The following is a 23,803-nucleotide window of genomic DNA, read 5'->3' as shown; positions in this document are numbered from 1 at the left end:
GACAGTGTTTTAATGGTTGTTTTTGCTTCCAGAGAAAAGAGAGGAGCTGAATCAATTAATGAAGCAGGTGGACAGCGCTCGACATGAGCTGGCACAGATAGGAGAGGTAAACTGGACTTATGGCTGTGGGTTGGCTGCAGAACCCGCTGGATGGCTGGCTGCCTCACTGTCTTTGCCACAATGTCATGTCATAAAGTGTCACGTTTGTGCAGGATATCAGAGGTGCCACTAGGAGGCATGACGAGTTGCAGGGGGAGCAACAACAGCAGGAGGAGGAGCTGCAGGGAGGCGCGAGGAGGCTACAGGAAAGCAAGGGCCAGATGGAGATGCTGAGCCAAGAGCTCCAGAAACTGGAGGAGGAGCTGGTTAAGCGTCGGATGAACCTTAAGCAGCAGGAGCAGGTTGGTAGTTAAGGTCACAGTACAGATAACAAGCCAATTAAAACCAGGGCACCTCTAGACAATAATTTATATCAATCACTAATGTATATCCTAATTATATTTGCTTTTCTAGATGTCTTGTTATTGTCAGTCTTTTTAACACAATACCACTGATTCACTGGAGCTCTGAAAGTTCCCTAAAAGCATTACCAGTCAATCTGTAACTGTAAAGGAACAAAGTGCTAGTGGTATTGAGGGTATATTGCTTATTCAGCATATACAGACATTAAAGCAGGAAGCAGTGGAGACCGAAGAACTGAAGCAGGAGAAGCTTCACAAGTTGCAGAGTCAGGTGCGGGCACTAGAGGGCGCCTTGGCTGAGCATAGAGAGAAGCTGCAGCGGGTGACTGAAATGGAAGAAAGGGGCTTTCAGGACAGAATGAAACAAATGGGTGAGCGTCATTGCTGCTCTGGTTTGTTTACTTCTACACTGTGCTTTTTTCAGAGTCCTCTAAATAAGGAATTTACTCAAGCTTTTTAAAGGCATGACCAAGTACCAAGTGAAAGTAGAATCTGATTATTGGAAATCAATGGCACTATCAGCTAAAAAAAGCACTGCTCTAATGCCATAAAGTGCATGTAACCTGTTGTTATAACTTCATCCATTCATCCATGTTCTGTAACCACTTGTCTAGTTAATATATAAATGTTAACGTTACACATGTGAGATATGGTATGTCCAATTTCTTATTTACAGGCCAGGAGCTGTCAGATCGGGACTCTCATCTGCGGGTCCAGGCAAAAGAATCCAAGATCCTGCGTGTGGAGCTACAGAGCATGCAGGAAGCCCTTCTCAAGGAGAGGAGAATCGCAGAGAAGAGCCAGACTGACCTCAGGGCTCAGATGGAGGAAATGGAGCAGGTGAAAGGCGCCAGTTGAGGGAGGGGCCTGTTCAGACGGGGGAATTGTTTGGGTCACTTTCATATCGCATGGTCTGCATCAAAGTCAACACTCTGAGCTTTCAGCTCTCGCCATGGTAGTTTGTCAGGTTTACCCACCAAGTCCATGTGAGGTCTGTCTGGATTTTCGAACTTGTGTTTCATTACCATGCTGAGTAATGTGACTGCAGATGCCTGGAACTGTAAAGGTGCAACATTGTAAACGCAAGGCTTGTATAACAGGAACGGGCCAAGTTACAGAGGAAGCTGGTCAGTGTGGAGCGAGTGGCCCAGGAGAACCACCAGCGAGCGAGACGACTGCAGAAGGAGCTAAGTTTGACCTCGCAGGAGATGCTGAGCCTCAAGGAAAAGGTACCACAGCTGGTAACATGAGACACATAAGGCCCCTGATGGCAGACCAGATTCAGTGTGATGCCAACCTGTCATGTGCTCTGTGCCCTGCCCAGCTGCGTGCCCAGCGGGATGGAGACATTCGCCGGCGAGAGATCAGGGAAACGATGCACTCCCTGAAATCGGAGGTGAAGGCAGTGCTCCATACTGGCATTGAAGAGTTGGAGATGCCAACCAGTGATACCTCTGATTCAGGGAGTCACAAGGAAAACTACCCTCAGGTGGCTTCGTTAAGGAAAACTGCTCTCATTGCGAAGGTGCGTCTTTCCGACTCCTGTTTGATTAAGTAAGAAAGGGGGTAAGGAATGTGTTACCTTAGGATGTAACTGAACAAACACCTGGATCGTTTGTCCATGTCTGTTAACAGGATGAACAGCTGCAGGGGGAGGTTGTGAGGGAGAAACTGCGGCAAAAGGGGGACCATCTCAAGGTACCGAAGGCAAAATATAAAACCAGTCACGTTTTCCTCAAAGGAACTGAGGGCACTTTTCCACCGCACCAGGTACCGTACCTTTGGTACTTCAAGACCACAAGTACAGAAAGTGACTCTAGGGCTGGATGACATGCGATATTCATATTCAAAGTACAAAGTACCAAAACAGTACCCCAGCTGATTTGGTACCTAGGCACTGGAACTTTTCATACTGGTACCTGACTGTACCAGGGTACAGTACTGGTGTGGTGGAAAAGCGCCCTGAGAGTATTTACCCTGCATTGCCCATCTGTCACATAATATGAAAAGTTTGATGGTGTTTAAATCCTAGCCTAATTAGATGAACTTCAGTTATGTAAAAGCTGGATGTATTTTAACACAGGCTGATAGTTCAGGTCCCGAAAGTAAAAATCTAGACCAAGATTTTGTTTCAGCCAACCAGTTGAGTGCGACTCTTAATTCTCAACTGGTTGGTCAAAACAAAATCTTGTTCTGGATTTTTACTTTCGGGACCTGAACTATTGGCCTTTGTATTTTAAGCAGAATAGCCTATTTCATGACATTTCTCAAAGTAGCACCTTGAAGTTCCTCGGACTGCGGCCCCATGAGACCTCTTGTCTTTACCCAGACTCAGCTTCGCAGGAGGATGTGGTCTCAACAGGAGGCTCTGAGCCAACGAAGGCATCAAACAGTGGGCAGTTTACAAGGTCTGCGTCAACGAGTGGACAAGCTGGATGAACTGCTGTGCCACTCTTCCACCGATACTGCATCCATAAACCTCAACGAGCATCCTCTTAAAAATGACTGTGTGCGTATGCGACCAGACTCATTTTACTGTTGGATCTTTAGCACACAACACAATAACTGCTCTCTATAAAATGTTGGATCTCTTCAGGCCACACCGTCTCAGAGCTGGAGTCTACAGAGTGGAGGAAATGATTCCTGTAGGCCAGTGCGTCTGGTCTCATCTCTCCCAGAGAAAAGTCTGGGTAAGCTGTAGTAGTTCATTGATATGTAGCCATCTGTGCTGTGCATTGTTTTGTCTCTGACCAACCCATTGAGTTTTAATGCTATTTTGTCATGCAGATAAAAGTTGGTGACTCCAGAACTGCAGAACTTTTCTTTTTGGAGCCAATGGATTCCCAACCCGATACACCTTGATTCTTTTGGCTGGTAGCAGATTTGATAGAGTTTGGTAAAGAAACTTCTTTTAGCAAGATGGTCTATAAGAGCAAGATGGTTTTTATGCTTTTTTTCTTACATTGTCTTTCAGAATCAGAAATCATTTGTGTCACTGACAGTTCTTTTTGCCTTATAAAACTAATAATCTTACTGTGTTGATCTACTCACATATTTACTATGCATTAAATATGTGTGGACTTATGTGATTCATGCGAAATAGCTGAAATGTTTGCATGAATAGAAAAGGTGTCATTTTATTTTGCTGTTTATGGCTACCTATACTGTTTGTTTCATATTTAAAAATGGAATAAATTATATTTTTCTATATATGCTGCCTCTTCCTACATTTAGACCATATCTGTGTCTGCAGCATATATGTTCTTACCTGTTAGATTAAAAGGAATATGGCCTATGAAGTACAGAAAGATTCACATATTTAAGTAAGATTACCTAAGTGTGTGCAGTTAGGCAATGAACAGTAATGGAGATTGAAGAGCAGGGGAGAAACTGATCGAGAAATAGATAAAGCCTGTTTTAATTAGTTTGGATTAATTAGTTATAATTAATCACATTTTGGCAGAAAGCAGTCCCATGATTCAAGTGGTCATTTACGTATGAAATTTAATGTGTTCCTGAAAATGATCAATATTTTCACATTTTACACTTATTTGTATAATATATACACACAGTATTTTGTATGTTATACAATATATAGGCAAGAGCATTGGGACACACCTCCTCCTAATTGTTGAATTGGTGTTTCATTCAGACCCATGGCCACAGGTTTATAAATTGAAGCACCTACCCATGCAGGCAGGTTTACAAACATTCGTGAAAGAATGGATCATTCTGAACGCTCGGTGAATTCAAGTGTGGTGCTGTCATAGGATGCCACCTTTGTAATACGTCAGTTCATGAAATTTCTTTCCTGTCCAATATGCCCCAGTCAACTGTATGTAGTATTACTGAGACGTAGAAGCGTTTAGGATCAAGAGAAACTCAGCCATGAAGTGGCAAACCATGTAAAGTAACAGGTGTTGGCGAGTGCCGAGGCAGAAAGTATATAGAAAGTCGTCAGAGTGTGAATTTATTGCTGTGTCGTCGTGGGGTTTCCTCCGGGTACTCCAGTTTACCCCCACAGTCCAAAAATATGCTGAGGCTAATTAGAGTTACCATATTGGTCATAGATGTGCATGTGTGAGTGAATGGTATATGAGTGTGCCCTGTGATGGGTTGGCGCCCCATCCTGGGTTGTTCCCTGCCTTGTGCCTGTAGCCTCCAGGATAGGCTCCAGATCCCCTGTGATCCCGAATAGGATAACCAGTAGCAGAAAATGGATGTTAGATGGGCTCATTAATATGCGCATGAGCCATGCTCTGATTGGCTGGTTTACAGTGAGGCATTGCAATGGTTCACCCAGAACCAATATACACTACAATGGAGATGAAACATGGGAGTGTTTAGGCATCCAAATATGTATGAGCCTGTATCATAGGAGAAATTGGATGCTGAAGAACAGCCAGTTACTTGAAGATTGCAAACGAACACTTCTGAGGGGTAAGTTTGTCATTTAATGTTTTCTGGAACTATTTGCCGCAGGTAAGTACTTGTTACATGCACAATGTTAGCATAATCATAACTCTGCTTTTAGGATTATAACAAAGACACTGAAATTATTTTCATTATCTCATGCAACAAATAATTTTACGATACTAGCTTAGTCATGCAAGTTTTATGAAGAACCCCAAACAGCAAGCTGAGCAGCTTGTAAATGTATAGTTTGTAATGAATTTGGAGTTCTACTTCTTTTCTGTTTACTGCACGATCGAATAGATACTTGTTTGGTTAACCAATAGTAGGCTATGGGAAGTACAGAAGCTAATCTCAGTATTACAGACTTGCTTAGTAGCTAGCAATGTTAGCAGCTTATTTAATTAGAACTACGCAACGTATTAGCATTCCCCGTATGTTTTTATTTAACAAACCAATCTACTTTAAGTTATGTCTGTTTGATTGAAGTCTTAATGTAATAACTCAAGAACTATGTATTTTTATTTTCCTGAGGCAATTAATTCTAAGCTCACAATAACCTAGGGGCTGTTTTGTTGGTAGGAGTTTTGGGAGGAAAAAAGAAACCGTACAACAGGTGGTTTTTCAAAACAATGGATAAGCTGTTTGACAGTATTATGGGATGTCCAATATCATATACTCATTTGCTAAGCAACAGGCAAAATATAGCATGTGACATGTCTGAATCCTCAGTATGGATACGACAGTAAGCTAACGGTACCTGGAAGACGTACTACATTCTGCAAAATACTGAAATGTGCAACCAATGGATGTTACTCTGTCCCACAGGGCCACTTGTGGAGCTACAACCATCATCATTTGCTCAGAAATTTTTGTCAAGGTGGAGGAAGTGCGATCTCTGAACAAATTTAAGTGAAAAACAACAGCCAATTACATAAGTTGACTCAAATGTGTTTTGGTTTTTACCCCCCGTTGATATTCTTTTCAACAGTTTTAAACTTTTTTGGGGAACAAGCCACATCGGTAAACATTCAGGTTAGGTGATATGAGACATACTGTTCTCATGCATACACACTGTACAACACACACATTAACAGTTGAGTAGTAGATTTTAATGAAAACCAGTATGTACTGTGTACGTTCGTGATTTCGGATGTACGCTTAGTCTTTCAAATGTGATGATCCCAGCAGTGGCCAATGCAAAACCAAGCATGTTTAATTCTGTGTCCTGTGCTCCTATTTTATTTTTACAATTTGTCAATGCAGTTTCACTAAAAGTATCAGTTTCACATGATCTGTACATTAAGGAATTCAAGGCAAGCAAAATCACGAATCTGTGAGATGAAAAAATAATACATACTGAGCTATGTTTATAATTACCTATACCATGTCAAATGTAAAATATGTTTCTACACATTTTTCTATAATTTGTTGGAACAGCATTACTGTAACTCAAACCAGACAATTCTCTAGATATGTACTTTATTTACAAATATTTAGATCAATAGCATTGTGGCCCATAAACCGAAAAGTACAGAAAAATATTCACATATATAAATAAGACCCAAGTGCATGTAGTTAGGTGGTCAAACACGAAAAGAACAAAACGAAGATTAAAAAGGCAGGAGAGAGATCAACCAAGCAAAAGGTAAAGCCAAGTTTTAACTGTTTGGTTTGGCCAGAGCTTATACATGTATTAGCAGAACGTGGTCCCAGGACACAAGCTTGTCATTTATAGTCTATGGCATGACATGAGATTTAATGATCTCCTGAAACAAGAGCAATGATTTTACATCCGATACTGAGAGTACACAAAATCTACTTGAAAAGCACAAGTAATTCTCTAGACCTATAGAGAAGATGGGATACATAAAGGATCACAGCAAACTCATTGATACCGGTTATACCCTTAGTTGTGTCGAGGTTCCTTCCTGTTACAGAAGCCGGAGATATAAAGCATAGGTGACATGCACAGGACTTATTAGAGGGACGCGTACACTCTGCAGACAGCAGGGCCCGGGGGCATAATTATTTTTTCGCTGCAGTCATTTTTCCTAAGCAGACTGTTACATTCTCCAGACGAGGTGCCTTGCAGGATGGAGCATATGTGGAGTTTAACTGAACTTTTAATTCAGCTTCACGGAGGATTATGCTTTACTGGTCAAATCATATTGAAAAGGTGAATAGAGGTGGCAATGCAGTAGTTAATCGTTTGTTTCCCCTTTGAATGATTTTAAACTTTTTTAATGTATGGTACATTCAATACAAATACTTTAGGTTTTGTAGTTTTCATTAAAAAATATTTTACTAGCACAAATACAACTGGCATTCTCCCCTAACCCCCCCCACACTTGAATGTATTTGTCTAACAGCATTTTAGTTTAACAAAACTGAGGAACAGGATTTTGTCTAATATTTGGTTAAATTGTGCATTTTCATTCTGGCAACAGCTAATCAAAGCAAGTAAAATCAGAGTGAACAAATGCCAACACAAGCTCCAGGCCACTGATTACATTCCACATATCGACTCCAGTGCTATAGCTGCATATTGTCTGTTTATTGATAAAACGACCATTAGCCTAACTATAGCCCCGCAATGCCCCTGCAATTATACTCCGATGCATAACTGAATGATTTATTGAAGTTTCATAGCAAATGTTTTAACCAGTGAAGAATTAATGTCAGCAGGCTACTATACTTAGAGTGGAAAAACACAGCCTGCCTTGCGACTGCTTTTGTAATGCACTTACAGATGGACATAGTTGGCTTATTCTTACAGGAAAGTGATAACGTGTTAATTTCCATAACTGTGGGAAGCAGAAGTGACACTAATGAAAGCGATTTCATTCTTGGAACACCCGTCAAACGGTTTCACATTTTTCCCCCATTCTTAAATGCAGCAAATTTCACTTAAATTCATGAAGGCAACATGACAAAGAAGCCACAATGTTGAATGTGATATTACTGATTTCTAAAATCTAAATCTTTTTATTACGATTTAAAATCAAGAGCAATCATTAAAATCACTTAAACTGATTTGAATATTATACTTATTTACCTTTTGCTTTTAATTATGGACATAAATGGTCAAGTTGTAACCCATGACAGTAATGAGAATGAATATGAAAAGCGGACCACATGAAGCTCCACTGCTTCCCTGTCCTCCTCCACACTATTAACCCTCAAAATTATGATGGGACAGCAAGCAACTGAAGCAGCCAAGAACACCTGATGTGTAACACAAGGGGCTTTCCACTCACCTGTTACGGTACAGCCAGAATTACAGCAGATCATAATTAAAACTAATAGCGATGGTCTTTAAAGAGTGTGTCTATTCAGACCCCTTTCCACTTAAAAAAAGCCCACCTTGCACAAAGCACCCAGTACAAATCGAGCCAATATGTGTTGCCATGGAGTCAACATCAACATACAGGAGAGAGATGATCCTAACAGTTATTTTAATCAGTGATTTATGAAAATAGCCCCCTTCTCTAAATTCCGGACAGATCAAACATAAAAGCCTCAGTTACACTTCCTGTGAATGAACTGCAAACATCTCCAAATGTCCCGGTTTATGCTGGCTGCTCAGGACTCCTTACATTTTCAAAAAATAAAAATAAAAAAATCAGGGTCTCAATAAATATCAATGTAAAAGTGATTTAGTTCAAACAAATGTGTTCAATTTCTTTGTGTAGAACAGCAAAGATAATAAAAAATAAAGCAAACAAAACATCAGATAAAAACAAATTGATATGAAGTACTGCATGAAGAGGATGCTCACATTTTCACTATACAGGTGGTCAGAGTACAGCTGTTTTCCCCACAGTGTGAGCAGTGGGCTATAGAGGAGATCGGTACAACTAAGGCTGGTAACAAAACTGCTTTCAAATGTACGCAATTTCACTTTTCATCTTAAAATCATATTTATCTGACATTCAAGAAAAACAACAGCAATTTATACACATTTAACAGTCCCTGGTTAATTTTGTTGAAAAACAGGAATATTTTAAATCTTTTCTGGAATGTAACGTACAAATTCAGCAACTTCCTCACTGAATGTTTGGAATGGACGCATGTGCCTCAAGTTTCATGAAATCGTGCACACATCATTCAACATTAAAGATGAATCCTTCTTCATACTGGCTGAAGAACCAAGCTGCACTTGGTCATCAGACATGACCTTCTTCCTTATCCATTACACACAAACACGCAAAAAAACTTATTAAAAAAAAAAAAAAAATAGGCCAGATGGAATCTTACTTAATTTAATTGGAAATGATGAAACAGTTAAGCTGCAGAGGAATCCGTACAAAGAGCTGGCCATTTCTGCATCTTTGTGGAGTTACTACATATACTTAGACATTTTTAAAAGGCTCTACTTTTGTCCATGTTGTCTGATTTTTTTCTTGTTATGCTGACTTATCTGTACCCTGTGGGAAGCACCTGTGTCACATGTTGCAAGGGCAGTGACCTTTGTGCAAGATGGAGAGGACAGACGAACAGGGAATCAGAATCAGAGACTGGGGGGAGAGGGGGGAAGAAATGGAGACGGGGGGGTGCCGATAGCCACTGCCCAGGCCTCATTTGGCGCTCCAGGCCCCCACGCTTGCACGGATGAGGTGAGGCAGGGCTCCTGGGCAGAGGGAGATGGGGAGCAGTTGGGGGGGGGGGGGGGGGTCGAGTGAGTGCAGGGAGGTAATGGCGATCATTAGCAGCTGCATCCTTCCCTCTGGGGTTGTGGTTCACTGGTTAGCCGGCCTCCCTGGGGGGCCGAAGGCTTATGCTGCACTCCTGACTCGGCTGCGTTGAGGTCAAGGCTGCCATCCTGAATGTTTTGGTAAATCTTCTTTGCCGCTTCCAGAAATGCATCCTCAACGTTCTCACCTCTGCCAAATCAGTCAGGCAGGCAGCAATGTTAGACAGATTCCTGCTGGAAGTGAAATCCGCTACATACTCAGCACTGAAACTGACAGATACATGTTCAATGTTATGGTAATTTATAAAACTTACGTTTTTGCGCTGGCTTCAAGAAATAACAGGCCTGCAAATGAAATTAACACCAGTTAGTACTAAACAAACAAATTATGAAAACTACGCAAACCCCTTTGAAATTATCTGGATTTCTTAAAATATTTTCCGATCAATGTCATAATAAAGGTGAGGAAAGTATGTAAACCTCTAGAATAATGACCTCTGGGAAAGAGAGAAGCTGATGCCAAGTGTTGCGATCAATTTGAATTTGGCAATTTTAGTAGTGGGCTGAGCCACATTTTTTCAGTTCCGATTCGATTCCGATACACAACTGAAGAATAGACCCCTGCAGGACCCCACCCTTTAAAAAGACACTAGATGATGACACTAGGGACCAACAGGGTAGTACCAAAAATTCCAGTACCAAAGTGCCAAACGAACTGGGCTACTACTTTAGTACTTCGGTACTTTGGGTGGGGCTTGAAACGCTTTCTTTGTCGACTGGTTATGCAAATAGCCTGCTGCTGGAACACAATACCAATGCCACTGTGAAATGCAAATTTCCCACCCGTGGAGGCTCTTATCTTAAAACAGTTGTGAACTCAGAAAACAATCCATCCATCTATCCATCCATCCATTTTCCAAATCGCTTATCCTACTGGGTCGCGGGGGGCCCGGAGCCTATCCCAGAAGCAATGGGCATGAAGCAGGGAACAACCCAGGATGGGGGGGCAGCCCATCGCAGGGCACACTTACATACCATTCACTCACACATGCACTCCTATGGGCAATTTTGCAACTCCAATTAGCCTCAGCATGTTTTTGGACTGTGGAGGGAAACCGGAGTACCTGGAGGAAACCCCACGACGACATGGGGAGAACATGCAAACTCCGCACACATGTGACCCAGGCGGTGACTCGAACCCGGGTCCCAGAGGTGTGAGGCAACAGTGCTAACCACTGCACCACCATACTGCCCCAGAAAACAATAAATCAAGTAAAATATATAAGTTTCTCACAAACCTGTCTTTGAGTGATTTAAACAAGAAGGGTGAAAATGATTGTTTCAGAAAACGCATGCAGCACTCATGCAAAAGCAGCGGGGGTAAACTTTAAACTGACTTTTAAACATATTAGACTATCTACTAACCCTCTGGGGACTAGGGGTAGGGAACACACTTCTTTAAATATCATAAACTTAGTTCATGGCAAATAAATTATTTCTTATATATTTGTTTTGGCATTACACGCCTCTTAATTTTAATGCATATTTTAAATATGTCAGGCTTATATTAAGTTTGTAATTTGACAAAGTATAGACATCGCAAAATCCAGTTTGGAACACCTGCAGAAACATTATAAAAGTACATAGTAAGCAGTGGTGGCAGTTTGTTTTGATCCCAGATATCTGATCACCAAAGTCTTGGCTACATGAAGATGACTGAATGGTGTAGTTGCAACATTCAGTTGGATAAATAAGAAAAATTTAACTCATGTCACTATTTCAGGTCTCCTTCCACTGAATATGTAGGAGCTCTCATGTATATGCATGAGCCATTCACACCTAGCCACATCCACCCCCCATTTAGAATGTGAATAGTGATCTTTGTGTAACAGCGGTACTACACGCCCCCGATGCAGGTGAAACAAAGAAAGATGACATGGTTTAATTTTTTGCCTATTTAACCTAATTTTAAAAACTGTAATACTTCCAACAATGGGCGTTTTGAAAAGAAAACAGATTATGGATTTAGTCTGTGTTTTTTTCATGATTCTACATAAAGATTTCAGCGAGATATAAACTGAAATCAATGCAAAAAATACACTGCATCGTTGACGATGCACTCGACCCCAGAGGGTTAAAAGAATAATAATTAAAATGGCAAAACTCGCCAATTGTTCTTTCCTCTGTCAGAGTAAGTTTAGTATTTTATAATGTCCGTACAGAAAAAAAAGAAAAAGCCTGATCTAAACGCAGCTGTAAGAATGTAAGAATTGCGTGTGCATGTCATGTGATGTGGGTATTAATATCCCACATCATCCAGCCCTATAACATACTACAGCAATTTTTTAGTTCAGTACAAATACCCTGCCTCAAATTGTGATGTCATTCAGCACCGGTACGCCAGTGGAAAACTAACACCTTGAAGTACGGTACTTTCTTGAAGTACCAAAAGTATGGTACCTGGTATGGTGGAAAAGCACTTAGTAACATCGGTATCTGTGAGTATCACAAGATAAGTGTACCACCAGAATGTTTCACACCATTGCAGGAATAATGTAGGCCCAGTAGTTGGGCAACACAAAATTGAGCTTCTTCAGAAATGCACACAGCATTATCTATAGAGTAAAAATAAAATGCACATCAACACCAAAACCTCATCCCAACCGTGAAGCACAGTGAAGGGAGTATAATGGTGTGTGGCTTCTTTGCGGACTTAGGGCCTGGATGGCTTACAATTACTGACGGCAGAGGATTCCAAGCTGTACCAGGGAATTCTACAACAGAATGGCAGTTTGTTTGTGATCTGGAGTAAATCAACAAGGGAGTGGCTCAAACAGAAGGAATCCTGTATTCAAGAATGGCCAAGCCAGGCTCCTGACCTCAATCCCACTGAAGTGATCAAATACAATTTGGAGCAATGTGTTCAAGCAAGACATCCCGAAAATACACATGAAGTGAAAGATGAGTGCAGGCCTAATATATACATAGTCAGCATTACACCCATTCTTATGGGAAAAAGCAAGACAAAAAAAGGAAAAGCAACAAACACCACATTTTTTTAATAATATATATATATATATATATATATATATATAGAAACTTTATAAATTTCTGTTGCGCTACACTTAAATTGCATTCTATTGTTTTTTTTTATTATTTCTACTAGTATCAAGAAGTATTGATAATACTGAAAACCAACACTACCCAGTACCTTCAGCTTTTTTAAAAAGGTCCCACTTGCACCCAATGAGCAGGTCTTACCAGCCACTATCAGCTTACAGCCATCCATCCAGAAATACAGATAATGCAGCTCACAAACATTTTCTCCACCACTACATAAACCTTATTTGCTCTCAGTACAGCACACGTACCTGGAGAGAAATGTCCATTCAAAGACCTTGCTCTGTCTTACTCATACAGCCTCGCGGCTCCTTACCGCCAAGGTGGACAGAAAGCTGCCTGACTTCGCATGACGTTAGGGGATAACGGCAGGGGAGGGAGGCCTGGGCGACGACTCGCTTTTAACCTCAGTACTGTCTCACCGTTTTCCTCTGCAAACTGCTTGGCCTCTTCATACGTCACATCCCGCTGGGCCTCCAGGTCTGCTTTGTTACCTATGAGAATGATCACCTGGGGGAACGAGACAGAAGACACTGCTTGCAAAGGTCTCACTTGTACACACACTACACACATGACAACATTCCATTAAAAAGACAACACAGCACACAGCTCTCCTTACAAATGCCAGTTAATTACATCTATATGCTTTACAAAACAACCTCTGAACCCAATACACGATAGAAAAAAATGACTATTTAGTAACAAGAGTCACAGCAACCTAAAACAGAATTTTCTGTGACGTTTCAAAAAAGAAATACAACTCTTACCATAGCATTAAAGGTGCATGACAAATTGCTTCTTAAAAGCACAGCACTAATTAACAGCCACAAAAATACAAGCAGAGACCCCCACACGCACATGCCCGCCCGCCCACACCCACCCACCTACGTGCAGAGCTCCACCGTCTCAGTAGACTGACTTACAGTGACTCATAATGTGATAATGAATGCAGCCCTTAAACAGTCATTAGTCACAGCTATCCGTCATCTGTCTGAGAGAATAATAAAGCAGAGGGTCACTTACAGTGTTGGGATTAGTGAGGTTCCTGGCATCTGTCAGCCAGCTGCTGAGGTGGTTGTATGTGCTTCTCCTACAGAAGCACAAAATGAAACATACGGATAATCGTCAGATCAGTCAGAGCTCAACTTTTATCTTTTACATGAAAAAGAGCTGGGATGAGAGAGAGAGAGAGAGAGAGAGGTGGGAAGGAAAAAAAACAAATGACATCATCCTGGAACTGCACAGATGATGGTACCCTCATACTTCAAGGCTTTCCAGTGTTCATAATTGCACTTTTTAAGTTGAGAACACAATCTCTTAAACTGGCATGCCAACATAAACACTCACTAAACCGCACAATAAAAGAATGAGTCCATCAGCTTGTGCACAATGACGAAAGTGGAGGGGATGGGTCCTTGGCTTACCGGGTGATGTCATAGACCATGAGTGCTCCAGCCGCCCCCCTGTAGTAACTGCGTGTGACAGCCCGGAAGCGCTCTTGTCCCGCCGTGTCCCAAATCTGTAACTTGATCTTCTGACCGCTCACCTCAATTATTCTTGTACCAAACTCTACACCAATAGTGTGGGGACAGTCGGCCATAACTGACAAGGGAAGTGAACAAATCTATTTTAATCGTACTTGAAACAGATGTTTTCACAGGCAGAAATTCAGACAGTACGCTTAAAATAACAGCAAACGTAAGATGTAATATCAATGAAAGCTGCTTATGAGACAGCCCAGGTGCCTAATAATTCAAAAGGGCCATGTAATTAACCAGCATCCTCAGAACATACCAGTGGAAGCATTAAATGCAGTTTGTTTCACAGATAACCAACTTGCTGCTGTCTACTCAGAAACACTTTATAAACCCTTTGGATTATTATACTTCTAGACAGTTCACAAAAAAGAATGGTGATAAGACTGATCATGTATCACTCCGTTTCTCCTTACAAAATGCAGCTGGCCCACACACCTACAGGACAAATGAAGGAATAACAGATGGGCCCTATGTAAACGAGGAACCTCTCACTTTTACAGTAATGATTAAAGGGAACTGGACAACTTCCAGGAAGGAGGTAACTTGGGTAGAATTAGGCCAATTCGGACCCAACAAATGGCTTTTCTTGCAAGCTGATGTTTGCTATAAATATAAAACTTCTAAATTACTCTATGTGTACAGAAAGTAAAGTATGTGCAGTCTACCCCAAAAATACAACATTATTGTTGAGTTAAATTAACACAAATACACATTCACTTATGATGGATGGTAGTCCTGCAGGATTCAAGTATTTAAAGCTAATTCACTTACATTTCTTTTCTGTAAACTGATGAAGCAAGCATGACTTTCCTACACCCATATCACCTGTGGAAAGAATGAATGCCAAATGTCAACTTTTGTTATGATCAATGCCGCATTTTAATAGGCCACGAACTGAAGGCCTCCATGCCTGATGGGCAGAACTGGTGATCCACAGACACGTAAAACATCTGCACTTACCGATTATGATATACTTGAAAATGTAGGAATAGTTGTAGGGAGCTGTGGCCATTGTGGCTCTGCGGGAAAATGAAAGAATTGTGTTATAGCATCTAGGGAACCATCTTTGACATACTAAATTTGAGAAGTTGCTACAAAAATCTTAATGGGATTATGCTAAACTTAAGTCACACCTAATCTACTTTAGATGAAGCCCTGCTGTGTTACTGATAGAGATCTACAAGGTGTGGTTGGCTTGTGAGAAAATACTAAATGAATACCATAGCTCACGCCAAAAAGTGTACATTGCTACAGCGTGTCACCTTCTGTTTTTTTAACATTCACAATTAATAGTGGCCACTACCGAACACTAAATATAGCTCTTACAGAAAAAAGCAAACACAAAAAAAACACAAGAACACAATTAAAAATGTTGTTATAAATTCCTATTGTGCTATGCTTATGTAATTACACTATATTGCTTTTTTCTACTAGTAACAGAAGGTATTGATAGTATCACAAAATGAACAATATCCAAAAATCAATGTGTGACTTCACTAGAGGAAGTAAAAGAACTCCCACACATTACACTGTTTGACCAAACAAGAAACTGAAGTGACTATTGAAACTCCAACATAAAAGGTTTCTTAACCAAACTGTACTTTTATACAACAGTATGCAAACAATACAGCTCCAAATCAAGATCAACTATAGTGAAACAGAACTACTTATTATCTACCAAGAGAGTCTGTTAAATAAGTTGGTGACGTTGCCATGACTCATGCCTGATCACCTGATTTGCTCAATATTATCTCTGCAGGATCTAGAACATTTCCGTATGAGTATTTGACCAGTTCTTGTTTCTCCTCCTCATTCATTTTTGATAAATTTCTCATGAACATGCGTGATATTTTGGATTTCACTTGATGAGATTTTAAAATACCTTCAAAGTACCATGTAATGCGGTCTGGACAATATGAAAAATTAGCTACTGCCTAATCTCAACCCAGCTGACTACTGTAGTCCCTGCGACATGACATAACTGCATTTGGATAATGTGTTGTCAATATTAACATCGCACATTGTGCAGACCTAATATACATACAGAGTCAGCATTAAACCCAGGAAGTATTTGCTTCTTGTCCCTGGCCTCAAGCCAGACAAGAACAAGGCCAAACAAGGATGAACTACACTGGACTTGTGTTTTCCTACTATTGCAATGAGAAACTGGGCTGGGATGGTGATGCAATGCTACAGGGAGGGGGAAAATTATGTCAGAGGGCTTAATCAGTTCAAATGATTAACTGCTGAAGCACCACTCCATCTCATTTTACAGCATCAGGATAAAAGAGCAATACACCATCTTTATGCACAGAAAAGAAGAAAACACCAGCCTGAGTTAAAAATATTAGCTAAATCACAGCCTTTTCCTGGTACTTAACCAAAAATCGTTTAAAAATCTGCTTCATATTTGCTGCTTTTTCAGACGCAAAACTATGGGCTGGTCACGTAATATTTTCTGTCTCTAAAGAAATTCTTGGGGTTTTAACAGGCACAGCTACCGGTTTATATAGGACACTAATAAGAAAAAATCTCAAAGTACAAATTACCTTAAAAACAACTGATCTAATGACCGGAATTCAAATACATGCCATTTAGAGATGCCATTCACAGCTGCTGTGCCTGTATCAAAAGGAGAGTTAATGAGGCAATAAACTGACATTTTTAAATCAGTTACTGTGTGAGAAAAAGGCTGAGTGGTACCATGGGGGGATGTATGGCTGTATCCCCATAAGCAGCAAAGACACTTAAGAAAAAGTGGAGAAGATCAGGAGATGTGATGTGCAAAACGAGAGAGAAAGTTAAAGGGAAAGCCAAGAAAGATGACTGACCAAGCTGGATCGCAATATGCATGATGAGCGAGCATTAAAAACCAAGCTGTAAAAGTAACGATATTATCTTAAAGCTACCAACATTTGATTTTATGACTGCCTATGGATTACACATTTCACAAACAAGTACATAATTAAATAAATCATCATGTACTGGCAACAAAAACACAGACAAAACTAGTTTAAAATCATCTTAAGTACTGTAAATTTCTATCAACTACATGTTAGCTCACACCAGCTACTCGACTCATCTGGACAGTGTTTACACTAGGGTTTCATCGTGAAGTCCTCATTAGCCTGTTAAATGATACCCAGGCAAGAAACAGGAGCCATGTCTTGTGACAGTGCAATGCCAAAATCCACAGCTGGTGAGGAGTTGGCTCTGCGCCTAATGTAAATTGATAAAGTCCATCCATTCTGCACTCAGTTTGCAATGCGTGAGGCCAGACTACATATTAGTATACGTTTCAAAAGAACTAACAACTTTAAATACAATGGTCAAAAACCCACTCTACCCCAAAGAACAATACATATATTTGTATTACAATTCATGTATTAAAATACATGATTAAAATTCACCTTCTGCTCGCAATGAGAATTCTGCTGGAATGTGATGAAAATGCAGTTAAGGAATGAAGAACACTAAAGTTTAAATGGCCATAACAGAATCTCAGGTTGTGCATTCTGTTTAGTATGTACTGCAACAGCAGCCCTCTGAGAAGTCTTTGTTATCAAAGAAAGCTGATGTGAAAGTGTTCGACCGTAGGTCTTCTCATAATTGTTAAAGCACTGGGTCACATAATGACAGCCGTCAAAATGTTGGTTCTCTCAATAGCGTCACCACATGAAAGCGCTGTTCTGAAATTTGTATTAGAAGATGCTACGAAACAGTGAGCACTTCAAAGCAAAAGAATTACAATTATCTCTGAAATCGACAAAGACAGACACCATACTGATGACTTATCAATACCACAGTGAGAGGATCAAATACACCTACTTTGTGGGATTTTTTTTTGCAGATTATGAACCTTGTAGCCAGTCCCCAGACTAGTCGGTAGTGACTAGCAGTGGCTGAATCAATATGTGTACTTAACCGTACTTGTCTTCTCATGTACCTGTTTAACATCGCCAGTCATTACCGAAGACCAGTTCCAATTCTAAGACCACAAGATCAGAGCACAGTAAAAACCCCCGGATGTTGGTCTTGCTCCACCCCAAATATCAAGGATGCATCGGGTGCATCCTTGCCAAGCGAGAATAATCCCATGATTCATTGCGTGTTGTTGTGATGGCAATAACTGGCCATTAACTGTACTACTTTAATTGGAGTGACCTTAATTGGAGTAACATTTCTGTCAGATAGTATTTTCCTGCTGTTTTTCACCTCTTTGGCTTGTGAGACTGCTGAACTGGAATGGCTAACACCTACCTATAGTGTCTGTGCAGAGCTGAAATAAATGATTATTTTAACCTTAAACTTTACTTGTGAAAAAAATACAAGTAATCAGACCAGTCATTTAGACCGAACATTTAGATTTTGTGTCATTTATTTAATACTACAATAAAATTACGGCTGGGGTAATCTGCTGGGCATACAGTATAGTGGAACAGCAGGTACACAAGTACACATCTGTCTCAATCCACTATTAGTGCGTTCTTTGCCCTCATGATCTTGCGAGATAATTCCTGAAAGGCAACTTGGCAAGACCGGTCGTGCCAAGACTGCTAGTATTAGTATAGTCTTTGCGTACTTGGTGTTGAGATTTACCCATGATCTAAGGGAATTTCCTTAAAAAGCACGCTCAAAAACAAACAAAATAAAAACTCAAAATAACACAATTTTCCCATCATTACATTTTGTACTGAATGTGTGTAACCATACAAACATTTAATTCATATTACAGCGCATCTTAGATTCACACTGCCCCAACCATTACTAGCTGCCCCAATTTCCCTTTTCTTAAGCATGTCATTGTCTAAGTGCTACTATTATGAAGCTGGCTCTCCAGAAAAGCTGCATAACCAATGAAAGCATGACAGCCACAGCACCAGGGAGCTGCCTCTCCCCAACTCATCCCTTTGTCAACAGATGGAGATAAAACAGATTAAAAACTGCAACAAGTAGATAAGGTTTGTGATGTGTGACATGTACAGGCTCATCATGCCAGTGTATTTATTCTTTGTGTAATTCTCTTCAAATTTCTGCAGTACTGAAACCATTTTAACATTTGCCTTAGAGCTTTCTATGAGTTTCAGTTTTAATAGCATTATTATATATTAAGTACTTGCCCTTACACTGCTGAACACCAAACACAGATGTCACTGATTTACACACAAACACACTGTGGAGATATGAGAGTGCAGGGCTATACTTGCCTGCAGTTTGGCCTTAACTAGTAATTTATACAAAAAATTCTTCCAGATCTCATGCAGACATGGTGCCATAGCTTCCCACTTTGCCCTGTAAAAATGAGCATAGAGGATAAAAATGCGGCATGGTGGTGCAGTGGTTAGCACTGTTGCCTCACACCTCTGGGACCCGGGTTCGAGTCTCTGCCTGGGTCACATGTGTGTGGAGTTTGCATGTTCTCCCCATGTCGTCGTGGGGTTTCCTCCGGGTACGCCGGTTTCCCCCCACAGTCCAAAGACATGCTGAAGCTAATTGGAGTTGCTAAATTGCCCGTAGGTGTGCATGGTGTGTGAGTGTGCCCTGCGATGGGCTGGCCCCCCGTCCTGGGTTGTTCCCTGCCTCGTGCCCATTGCTTCCGGGATAGGCTCCGGACCCCGCGACCCAGTAGGATAAGCGCTTTGGAAAATGGATGGATGGATAAAAAGCTGTAATACACTCAATTTAAAGGGGAAAATAAAAACACATCAAGTTTATTTTCCTTGGTTTGCCAAAGATGAAAATATACTGTATGAAGGGGATGGTGATAATACTGAGGTCAAAACACAAACCGTAAACGGAGCACACATTCCCTCAATATGTGCAAACAGTCGGTACATGTATATGCTGTGGTAAATTACATATTTTTATAATGCTTGATGGGAATAAATTACAATAATTTACATATGAAATTATGAATTTGTCCAACAATGGAGCGGCATCTGGCTCTGCATGTTCGAATGGTGCTGGTTCAAATCCCAGGGCCAGTAGAGTGATCACATCACTGTGGGACCCTTGAATAACAGTCACATCATTGTTGCGCACTTAACACAAAAGCTTCTGGTGGGGGGGGCACATAAACGACCCCACACTCTGACCCCCAGCTTCGCTCGCACAGGCGTGTCACACAGGGAAGTAAGACAGGATATGTGAAAATTAAAGATACACAAATGGCAAAATACAGTTTCGTTCAAATGTACTTTGCCTTCATTATACTGGCAGACATATTTTCAAGCAAAAACATTATATTTGGCAGTGTGTTGTTAAAGACAGGCCACGAGAAAATAATTACACTGCAGTGTAACTACTTACATATGCCCAGTGGGCAGCTGATTTCTTTGTGTATTTAATCTTATAATCAGCAGTAAAATATCTTAAATATTCAGACATAAGCTACATGATTAGAAAGTTGTAGCTCTGGTCTATACAGGTCTGTACAGGTGCTGTGTCACCCAGTTTACCCACATACCTGTTTCATTTTGTAGGCCAAAAACGTGCTACTTGGACAGCGTGTCTTCTTTCCTTCTCTGATTTTACTAGCTGCTCAGCTGGACCTGGTCGCTAAATCTTTTAACTGCTCAGTTACACCCAGGTGTCACATGACAGTAGCTAGTCAGCTAGCTAACTGGATAACCCACAGAAGATGGGAAGTTACCTGCAACCTATCCATTTGATATTAAAATAACGACACAAAAAGCCATTTTATTAATAAAAATAACATACTTACTTTGACAGCGTAAACGAAAAGCTAGAATAACAAGTTAACTGACTACAGCTCCTGGCTCGCTAGCTAAGGTATTTTAACCGGCTAACTAGCTAGCTTGTTGCTGAGTTTTAGTGGGTAGCGCGTAAATGAAATGGAAATGACTGGCCGGTGCTTTGCAGCGGTGTATGCGGTCTGACAGCCGGGCTTTGCTGATGTACCTACAGCCATACTGACACAGAAGCAGCCGGTCACGGCTACCTAACGAGATATCGCCAAGGATGCTAAATGGACCGTGCTGGCAAACTATGCACTTACAAGGCAATGGATGAACATTTTTGGTTAAGTAATTACAGTAACTAGCAGGTGACGGCCTGTCACAAAAGCACTTCGCTGGTGGCCTACTCCCAGTCACCATGTCATCCCGCCGCTACACCCAGACAAGCGCACCGTCGCTACCGCAGACCAGGAGCACTACACCCTAGGCGGATTTAACAAACATTCTGCAAACTGGCCAGACATCCAGTTAACTATTAACCAGTGTGGCCAGTTTCCTAAAGATGCACAGAAGTTGTATGACCGGCAGGTCGAAACGGGCTCTTTAAATCGCTCGACAGTGGCCCTTTCCCGGTAACCTGAAGATTACTTTGACGTTTACCCCAGCACATGACAGACAAGAGAGAAGTTAGGGCGATATCGCCTTTGTCTGGCTCTCTTGTCATCACACAGCTGCGAATAACATGATTTGCACCATTGCCACTGAGGTAGATAACAACAGAACGACAGATGTACCGTTCACGGGGAAAAAAGCCCGACATATCGTAGAGATACACGGTTAGATATACGAGTCGTCACGTTTGAGAAGTGGGTGTAGCCACTTCCACATTTCACGTTATTAACAAGCCACTGGTTTACTGTCTTCCCGATGCAGCTTGATGGCTAGCTGCTGAAAACTAGCAAATTTGATAAACTGTCTCATTAGCTTGAGATCGCTTGCACTTACACATCATTCATGAATTAAACAACCTTCTCCTATAGCAGGCACGGCACGTACGTGTGTTTACTCACCGCGGCTTGGCTTTTCCAGCAATGCTTCCCTCCGGGTTTACAGGCGAATCTGAGGAATATCCCTAGCTAAGGTAGGCGTCCTATCCAAGATGGCGGCCTTCACTGTGCGTCTTCCGCCGTCTGCAGCGTGGGACAAAGGGCACGCGCACGCTGACATGCCGCAAATGCATTAAAAGCCACAAATCACCTGAAAACTTACTGCCTGTTCAGTTCAAAACATGTATATTTAATAGAAATTATATATAAATAGACGACGTTGTGCCTTTAAAAATACATGTACACGGACATATCTATGTTGTTATTATCATCATCATCATTATTATTATTATTATTATTATTAATAATAATAGTTGTAGTAGTAATATTTAAATGGAAACATTTGGAGCCAGTGAAAAATAATTAAATAATTCTCGCAAGATGAAAAGAGCAATAATCTCAGTATTAATGCACAAGCTATATTTTAAAATATCCCAGTGTTCTCCTTTATTGTGTGTGTGTGTGTCTGTCTGTCTGTCTGTGTTTATCTGACTGATTGTGTGGAATTTATAGGTTTCTTCCTTTACTTCATATAATACTGATGATCAGAACTGGAGGGAAGCCATTGTTAAACTAAGAAGCAATCAAAGGATTCAATCTAACGTTCTTTGAAGGAAAAGTGTACTCAGGATCCCTGGAACAGGTATCACTGGGTTTCACAGAGCTGATATTGTTCTTTCTGTAAAGGTAACTTTAAAAATAAGTCACTGAGCTCCCTGTCTTCAGCGCTGTAGCCTGGCGATGAGAGAATTACATGAGGATAGTAGCAGTGGTCATGTAAATGTAGCGTCGGTCTTGTAAATGAGAGTCTACTGGGACGCTGACAGGGCCACAGCAGAAATCTTTGGACATCTGGGCATTGATCTTAGATTTGCAATCCCTTGCAGTCAAAGAACAGCTGGTCATGCATTCTTTCTTCCATGTTTTGAGGTCAGACACTGGAACAGTAACCTTAATCAGCCTGACAGCAGAAAAGTGACAGCAGGTCGAAGCAGAAAAGGCTGAGGAAAGGAAGAATATGAAACTGTGATGAGAAGCAGCGGCAGAATGCTGGGCGACACTGTAACAGAGCAGATGGCTCAGAGACAGCTTGCATAAAATATAACATTACTAGCTAGACTAGGAGATATCTGATGAACTGTTAGTATAATCATGCATTTGATGTTGTATATAACTGGTGTCTCTTAATTGGCCACAGGGTATGAATGCGTGTATATGTGGCCTGTGATGTAGTGGCGTCCCGTCTCCCTGTACATCAGCCATGTGTCCTCCCTTGCCTAGAACGGGCCACACCCCCTGCGACTAGAATAACAGGCTGAGAGATGGATGCTAGCATGAATGAATGGGATACAGCAAAAAAACGGGTTTGATTCCCGTCTATAGCTGTCCGTTTGTTGAGTTTGCATTTGTGTTTGCATGTTCATGTGTGTTTAATTCAGTTACGTTTATAGGTTACGTTTACGTTCATTTCACATAGTGTGTGATTGTCTGGCAGGAGATGAGCATTCAAGGCTTCTTGAACCAATTCATAATCTAACATTTTAGATGGTTTTACTCTGTCATATGTAGTAATGTTTCACCTATATGGCCATCATCAAAAGACACACTATTTATTTGTTTCGACTTGAAGTCCTAAAAGTACTTAGTGACTTTGTGCCTCAGAGATTGTTGTGCAGGAAGGGATTGCAACCATTCTCACACATCGCACAGAGCTAATACTGCATGACACGCACCAAATCCTGATGTCCAGTATTAGACATCTTGCTTTAAC

The 23,803-nt window shown here is 41.0% G+C and overlaps 2 protein-coding genes across 6 annotated transcripts in view; one reads left to right on the top strand and one right to left on the bottom strand.

Moving 5' to 3' along the window:
• The window catches only part of cntrl (centriolin), a 29,578-nt gene extending 25,907 nt beyond the window's left edge, over positions 1 to 3,671 (top strand). For 4 of the 5 annotated variants that reach the window (XM_048993362.1, XM_048993353.1, XM_048993369.1 and 1 more), the window contains 10 exons: positions 33 to 106; positions 213 to 401; positions 655 to 832; positions 1,138 to 1,301; positions 1,562 to 1,690; positions 1,786 to 1,986; positions 2,097 to 2,231; positions 2,791 to 2,970; positions 3,058 to 3,151; positions 3,249 to 3,671. In XM_048993362.1, the coding sequence (XP_048849319.1) occupies positions 33 to 106; positions 213 to 401; positions 655 to 832; positions 1,138 to 1,301; positions 1,562 to 1,690; positions 1,786 to 1,986; positions 2,097 to 2,231; positions 2,791 to 2,970; positions 3,058 to 3,151; positions 3,249 to 3,262 (1,358 nt within the window). In that variant the 3' untranslated portion in view covers positions 3,263 to 3,671. The remainder of the gene's footprint in view (positions 1 to 32; positions 107 to 212; positions 402 to 654; positions 833 to 1,137; positions 1,302 to 1,561; positions 1,691 to 1,785; positions 1,987 to 2,096; positions 2,232 to 2,790; positions 2,971 to 3,057; positions 3,152 to 3,248) is intronic. The other variant, XM_048993377.1, reaches the window with a different exon arrangement.
• A 2,668-nt stretch (positions 3,672 to 6,339) lies between these two features.
• On the bottom strand, positions 6,340 to 22,116 carry LOC125711508 (ras-related protein Rab-14). Its single transcript, XM_048980472.1, has 8 exons — positions 21,997 to 22,116; positions 15,189 to 15,247; positions 15,000 to 15,053; positions 14,115 to 14,292; positions 13,714 to 13,780; positions 13,113 to 13,200; positions 9,885 to 9,915; positions 6,340 to 9,760 (listed from the first exon to the last, which is right to left on the bottom strand). The coding sequence occupies exons 2-8, from the start codon at positions 15,238 to 15,240 to the stop codon at positions 9,583 to 9,585; spliced, it is 648 nt and encodes a 215-aa protein (XP_048836429.1). The 5' UTR covers positions 15,241 to 15,247; positions 21,997 to 22,116; the 3' UTR covers positions 6,340 to 9,582.
• Between the last annotated feature and the right edge of the window lie 1,687 nt (positions 22,117 to 23,803).

The sequence above is a fragment of the Brienomyrus brachyistius genome, chromosome 2 (assembly GCF_023856365.1).
Source record: "Brienomyrus brachyistius isolate T26 chromosome 2, BBRACH_0.4, whole genome shotgun sequence".
Lineage (NCBI taxonomy): Eukaryota > Metazoa > Chordata > Actinopteri > Osteoglossiformes > Mormyridae > Brienomyrus > Brienomyrus brachyistius.
This window is presented reverse-complemented; position numbering and strand designations above follow the sequence as displayed.

Coding starts and splice junctions, on each gene's coding strand:
- LOC125711508 (XM_048980472.1), bottom strand. CDS start 15,240: ATGGCCACAGCTCCCTACAACTATTCCTACATTTTCAAGTATATCATA. Junction 15,054..15,188: donor TTTCAAGTATATCATAATCG/GTAAGTGCAGAT, acceptor TTCTTTCCACAG/GTGATATGGGTGTAGGAAAG. Junction 13,201..13,713: donor ACCTCACTAATCCCAACACT/GTAAGTGACCCT, acceptor TCGTTCCCCCAG/GTGATCATTCTCATAGGTAA.